At 25.5% G+C, this 7,812-nt stretch overlaps 1 protein-coding gene across 1 annotated transcript; it reads left to right on the forward strand.

Moving 5' to 3' along the window:
* The first annotated feature begins 602 nt into the window (after positions 1-602).
* Positions 603-995, forward strand: LOC131177769 (uncharacterized). Its single transcript, XM_058142869.1, has one exon. The coding sequence runs from the start codon at positions 603-605 to the stop codon at positions 993-995; it is 393 nt and encodes a 130-aa protein (XP_057998852.1).
* The last annotated feature ends 6,817 nt before the right edge of the window (positions 996-7,812 follow it).

The following is a 7,812-nucleotide window of genomic DNA, read 5'->3' on the forward strand; positions in this document are numbered from 1 at the left end:
TGAATAGAAAATTTATTATAAAATTAATCAAGCGTCTGCCTATTCCTATTCCATTTTTTGCTATAATTATCATTCACTGAGCATTAGCTCAAACAACGTTTTCTCTGTCTGTTATCTGTTTCAGATCAGTAGAATTCTATAACTGATTCAAATATTTAGTCTATTTTCTGGAGAGGGACAATCTTTGATTTGTTCTCATGGTATGCCCAAATTCATGTTTTCTATGGCTAATAATTAGTTTAATTTATTGAACAGTTTAAGTTTTTATTTAAAATCTATAGAGACTCCGCAGTTTACTTATAGGATATTTATATTGTTTATTCAGTATTTTATTTATTTAGATTTTATCTTTTTTTTTTTTTGGGTTAGCAAGTGACAATATATTTTTTTCAAGATACTCTGATAAGGCTTGCATGATTTAAGGACAATTAAATTATGTGCCGGTCGCGGCACATAATTTTGGGTCATGACAGAAGGAGAGGTAAGCACTAAAGCTTATTGAAGTTATGAGATATCAAGTCAAGCGCAGTGGAGGCATAGTGAGTACTAAATATGTCAGAAAAAGATTGAAGAGTGATTTGAGGTACAAGTTTCGCTATGAAATGACGATAATAGCTAGGACACTACAGCAGACAAAAAGCTATGTAGATCCTAGGCAAAAGGATTTAGAGTTTGCAGTGGGCGATCATGTACTCTTGAAGGTCTCTCCGATGAAGGGAGTTATGAGATTTGGGAAGAAGGGCAAGCTCGCATCCCGATACATAGGGCCTTTTGAGAGTACTGATAGAGTTAGAGCAGAGGCCTATCGGTTAGAGTTACCACCAAGCTTTTCTTACGTCTACCCAGTGTTCCACATTTTCATGCTTAAGAAGTACATACCTGATCCTTCTCATGTGTTACAACCCTATACAGTGGAGTTGAAGGAAAACTTAACCTTTGAGGAGCAACTAATAGCCATAGTGGACTTTCAGATGAGGCAGTTATGGTCAAAATAGATCCCTATGGTTAAGATTTTATGGAGGAGCCAATCGGTAGAAGAGTGTACCTGGGAGTCAGAGTAGGACATGCGCAATAAGTACCCGTACTTGTCCACTGTGTAATCTTGTAATTCCTTATTCTGCCTTGTGTAAAATTCGAAGACGAATTTTCTGTAAGGGGGGAGAATGTAACATCCCTAATTTTTAAATAATTATTTTATATATAAATATAAATATTTTAGTCTAACCCCTAGTATTGTGTGCTTCGCGTAGGTACCTTCAATTGACGAAAATTCAATAGTTGCTCGAGTCTGCAATTTCGGACCGGGCAGGCAGGCTAACGAAAAAGTTTCAAAATGGGATCAAAATTATAGGCTACCCCACCGTTTTCAGACGTTCCGGACACCTCTCCAACGTCGAGATTGACATAGGTAAATCCGAACCTTACTTTTTCTTAATTATCTAGTGCTTGATTACGATTAAAAATCTATAAAATATTCGTGGTAGGTTAAAAAATTATAATTCCTTTTGCATTAGCTTAATAATATTGCTCAGAACCACATGGCAAAATTTTAGAATTTTTAGAGCTCATTTGGGCAGTTTTTGCAAAATAGTTAATTATAGGGACTAAATTATAATTTTTCAAATTATGGTTGTTTACTATTTAGATGGGCCCAAGTGGGGCCATGTGATGTGATTGAGTTGTGGATGTGTAATTTGCGGATATAGAAGTGCATTTTGAGCCCTTTTGCAGGTTGGGTAGGTCCTAAGTATAGGGGAGACTCTGATGAATTTTCGACACGACTTAGGCTGTCTTTGGTCATTTCTAAACTTGTATTGAGTCGAATATATTAAATAATTATAATAAAATTGTCAGGTGAGCCGAGACAGCTTTCCTCCTCCTCCCAGCCGCCGCAGTGACCTTGGTTCAAGTCTGTGAGTAAAATATTAATTTTAATTATAATTTCAATATTATTATATATTCAGGAATGCCCGTGCATTACTTATAAATATGTATCTATGTAATTAAACACTAGGCACATTTTATATTACATTCTTAATTGATGAAATGCCATGGATATTGTTTATGGTAATTTGGAGCAGTGTGCGTGCGTTGGTGTGCATGTGATGTGTGATATTGGATATGGATAGGACGGGTAGATGCGGCTTGAGAGACACTCGTTGAGACCCGGTCCTTTATGGATAAGTCGGAGTAGGCACGGCTCGAGATAATCTCGCTGGCCCCCGCATTTGGTTTATCAAGCGAAAGTCCGGCTTGAGAGACACTCATTAGCAGAGGTTGGATTAAGAGAGCTGTAAGGGGGATCAGCTCCCATATATGTACTGTTTAAACATTATTGGGTGTGTGAGTGCTCTAAATTGCCTTTTTACTGTTATGATGTGATTTGTATAAAAATTTTGATGGTGTTATATTTCACGCTTCAAGATTCATTAGCTTTAGATAGCTATAGAAATTATGGTTAAAATTGGTATTTTACTCTCTGAGTCGAACGCTCACTCCTGTTCACCTTATTTTTCCAGGTTACAGGAGGATTCCTTGTTGTGACTAACCTGCTCCTCTTCTTCGCAGGTCAATTAGTAATATTTAATGTATTTTGTATAATTTAGCTAAATTCTAGAACTCCACACGTGTTAGGAGTATTTTAATCAATTTAGGACTGTAATATAATATTATATTGAATTTGTAAGCATTTTAAATTCATGTATGTGGGTGTGTTATTGGACTGGATGAGGGAGCTGAGCTCCCATTTGATCTTATGTCATTATGAGTATGTGGAGGGTGAGCTGAGCTCCCCAAATTATAATATATTGTGCTTACAGGTCGGGCGAGTCAAAAACTCCCCGTTGTATAGTCTATGTTATTGTCAGATTTTATTCGGTTGAATTCTTGAAATTAAGCTTAAAATGGGCCTTAGAATTGGGTTAAGGAATAATTAAGCTTACTACAGACCTCGAGAGTTTTAAGCTGGCCTAGGTCCTATTGTCGGTCCGGCTCATTGATTGGATCGTGACATAAATAATTATTAACCTTTAAAAAAATTCACCAAAGTTCATGTTGACATAGTTGTGCCCACATATAATAATAATAATAATAATAATTTCATTATCATTATCATTATCATTATCAGTCTTTAGTCTATGGTTAAGAGACTTAGAACTTTTCAAAAGAAAAAAAAATTAATATTTATATTTTTCTTTTTTATTATTTATAATTTTAATTATTTACTTTATTTCACTTAAAATCTTTAAATTTTTTAACACTCTAAATTTTAGTGTTAAAAACTAATTTATAATATTTATAATAGTACTTTACATAGTTCACAACCCCTAATGAGGTACGTGGAGATTTGAAATTTCCACTTCAACCACCTAACTTACAAAATATTCATTTGAGATTGCACTTTAATTACGACTTTTAGATTGATTCTGATTAATTTTTATTAAAATATAAAAAAAATTTATTCAAATTCCATCCACAATAAATTTAAAAACACAAATACATCGTGATGCTCCTTGCTTTTTTCTTTTTTTTTTTACTAATTAATATTTTTTATAAAAAAAAGTCTGCTAAATTTTACATATAATTCAATTTTAATTTAATAATTAATAAAGGATGATAATATGTATATATCTGCTAATTAATTAAAATTTTAACATTATGGACCATTATCATTTTTTATTAATTTATTAAATATTACATATCCTTTTTAAATTAAAATTTTAATTTCATTTTTTATTTAAAAAAATGTAATCCCATTTCCTAATATTATAGGAATAGGGATAATAATTTATTTTATCTTTTATTATATTTAATATTATATAATAGGGACCAGCAAAAATAATGGTTTCGATTTTTGTTCCTTTAGATTACTAATTTTGTAACGTAGCTAGCCGTAACGAAGACGGTTGAAAACCATGCAACATCGCGGCCATAAGAAACTTTCAAAGTCCCCTCCTCCTAATAAAAGACCAATTACTCTGTTGTGACTTGTCAGTATGACTTAAACCCACCACGATAACTACAGTAAAGACTCCAAAGCCGTGGCCCATTCCTTGCGACGCAGTGAGTCATGCAGGTCACCATAATTGTTCGAGTTCATTGAGTCACAATCAAAACAACTGTTTACAATTTCTTTACGCTTATTCGAAATAAATGCAAAAAATTAAAATTAAAATGAATTTTTATATAATTATATGTTTTATTTTTATTTATTTAAAAATAATTTTTTAAAATTAAAAAAAAATTCCAAAATAATATGATAATTGGCTAAAAAAATGCACTACTACAATATTATCTTTTAGAGATAAATGTTTTGAGAGAAATAAAATATTTATTACTAATAATTATTTTTTGAGATCAAATTTTATTAGTTTTCAAATATTATATTATTTATTTCTAATGATTCATTTTTTATGACAAAAATTTACTAATCTCTAAATATTATATTATTTTTTTTAATAATTAAATTTTAAGACAAAAATTTATTAGTCTCTAAATATATAATTATTTATCTCTAATGATTAATTTTTTTGAGGTGAAACTTATTAGTCTCTAAATATTATATTATTTATTTCTAATTCATTAAGATTAATTTTATTTATATAAGAAGTTTTAACTTTTTCCTTTAATTTGTCATTAAATTTTTTTTTTTCATATTAAAAAAATTTTAATAACTAACTAATATTTCATTGATATAATATTGGTATATAAATTAAAATTCATTTGATCATAAAACAAAGTCACCTTAAAATTAGTTTAGGAAAGATAATAATGATTAACATAAATTTAATAATCAAATAGTTAAATAATTCAACATAATTAAAATGACAATATAATAGAAAATAAAATAAAAAAATATTTCGAATTCATATATAAACACTTAGGTAATTAAAAATTAAAATAAATAATAAAAATTCAAAATATTACATAATAAAATAAAATATTTAAATAAAAATTTAAAAGGGATTAAAAGAAAAAAATGGTGTAGCATGTACAAAGATAACAAGATATATCATATGAAAATTAAAAGAAGGTATTTTTGATGAATATAAAAGAAGGTATTTTTTTATTTATTTATCTTGAAAAAAATATAAAATATATTAGATAGAATTTTTATTTGGTCATGTGCGTCAGTGCGTGTACTGCAGAAGCAGAAGTTATGCTTCGTCGCAAGAAAATCCATATGCTTCTTTTAATTCTTTAGTTTTTAAGGGCAAAAGTTTACTTTTACTATTGTTAAAAATAGTAAAAGTGTAATTTAATTTGGACTTCATTTATTTTATAAAAAATAATTTATATATAAATTTTTTTTTAAAAAAATATTTTTATAGATAATATTTTTTGTTATTTAATTATAATATTAAATTAATATTATATATATATTTATATTTATATTTTAACAATATAATAAAAGATTAAAAAAAATTTTTCTTAAAAATTAAATTAATTTTTTTTATTGATAAAATATATTTTATTAATTTATTTTTTTGAATATTTTGAAAATATTTTTTAAAAAATATTTTTTTGTAAAATAAATGAAACCTTAATATGGAATAATATTGATTGGATACTTGTGTTCCATACGGCCATTGGATCTTGGAGATTGAATTATAGCCATTTATTTAAGAAACTGAAAACAACTGTTATGATTGTAACATGAGGAAGACAAACAATGAGAGTGAATTGCATGACTTACTGTATCGTAAGGAACGGGCCGGTGGACATAAGTTAAGGTTTTTTTTTTTATAAATATCATCCATCATTAATCTTAAATACAAGATATATAATTTATATATTTTATATTTTAAATTTATTATAAATTATATCTAAATAAAAATTTCTTGTTGAGTCAATTTCTATAAATTCGTGGCCTTTACGACAGAGTAATTTGTGTTATTATGAGGAGAGAACTTTAAAAGTTCATATCACTGTGACGTTGCATGATTTTCGATAATTGAAGTTTTGGCTACGACTGCTTTACAAATTTAGTAATTTAAGGGGACAAAAAATAGAAGACCATTATTTTTGCTGGTCCCCTATTATACAATATTAAGCATAGGCAAGTTGTATTGGGTTCATTGCAGGTCTAATCTATTTAAATCTAATTTTTTTTCGATGCAATTTTATTATAAATTAAAAATTTATGTAAATTACTCTTATTTAAATTAGTTGAATACTTAATTAACTATTTAAATTAATAATATATATGATAAAGTATGAATCAAAATATCATTACAATGTTTGAAAGTGAAGGATGATGGTTTAAATTCGTAATTATATTCCTAATTTTCATTGTCTTGAAAAGTCAAGCAGAATGTTTAAATTATATTAGATAATTTGTATTGATTTTGTTATTTCACTATATAAATAATTTAAATATTCTGCTTGACTTTTCAGGACAATGCAAGTTAGGAATAAAATTAGGGGCTTAATTGTTAATAAAATAAAGTCTTAAGGACTTTTGATTATTCTTGCTTGAATTAATGATAAGTTAATTGAAATTTTAATTGTAAGAACTAACTTATCAATTTATTAAAATGTTAGGAACTAAATTACTTGGTTTTAAAACAATAGGGATTAAATTGTAAGTTTAACAAAATTTCAGAGGCTAAACTATAGGTTACCCAAATTTATATATTATTTTATTACTATATTACATAATATTATTATATTATTATTGTATTATGATTATATATATATATATATATATATATATATATATATTATATTATATTTTATTATTATATATAATTCTATTATATTTTATTATTATTTATTTACTTATGGGATGCTACTTATATTAAATTTATAAATCAAATTTACATATTTAATAAAATAATAACTAAATAGGTTTTATAAAATAAAATATATATTTTTTAATATTTTTTAGATAATAATAATAATATTAAGTATAATATTATAACAAAAGAGTAATAATATTAATCAAAATTTTATTATTTTAAAGTAGTGTTTATAGCAACATATAAGTGCAAAAAATATTACTAAAATAAATGAACAATTTATTTTTATTATACTTTTCTTATAATGAAATGAAAACATGATATTTTATTAATATAATGTTTATGTATAAATTAAAATTTATTTTATTATTAAATAAAATCATTTTAAATTATTTAAAAAGAGATAATAATAATTATGGTAAATTTAATAATTAAATAAGCCAAAACAATTAACAATTAAAAGAATTGATGTATGAACACTTTGATGGTTTAAAATTAAAATAAATAAAAGGAAATTTAAATTTTAATTAATAAAATAAAATACCTAAATAAAAATTTAAATGAGACTCAAGGAAAAAATGTAAAATTTCAAAAAAATTCCAAAATATATCATACAAAATTTAAAAAAAAAAATCTCTATCTTTTAGTAATAAAATAAAAAAAACTAAAAAATAAAGACAACAAAAATAAGAAACTCATCAAGGTAAAATAATTCCAATATTGTTATTAGAACAGTGAATTTCACTTCATTACAAATAAAATTAATTCAAAATTCTTTCAATGAAAAAATAATAATTAAAATAGTTTAAAAGCAGTTGAAATTGAAATAAAAAATAAAAATAGAAAAAAATTTTATGTATATATAATATTTTTAGGAATAATAAAAATTAATTAAAGAGTTTAAAAGATATAATTTAAAATAGAAATTAGGAAAAAGAGAAAGAGATGAGAGGCAAGAGGGTAGTTTTAATGTTCTTAGGAGGAGTAAAATTACACTCTTTCTAATATGTTAATATAATATACTATGAAATAAAATTAATTTTTTTAAAATATTGAAGTATATATATAAAAA

The sequence above is a fragment of the Hevea brasiliensis genome, unplaced genomic scaffold (genome assembly GCF_030052815.1).
Source record: "Hevea brasiliensis isolate MT/VB/25A 57/8 unplaced genomic scaffold, ASM3005281v1 Scaf86, whole genome shotgun sequence".
Classification (NCBI taxonomy): Eukaryota; Viridiplantae; Streptophyta; class Magnoliopsida; order Malpighiales; family Euphorbiaceae; genus Hevea; species Hevea brasiliensis.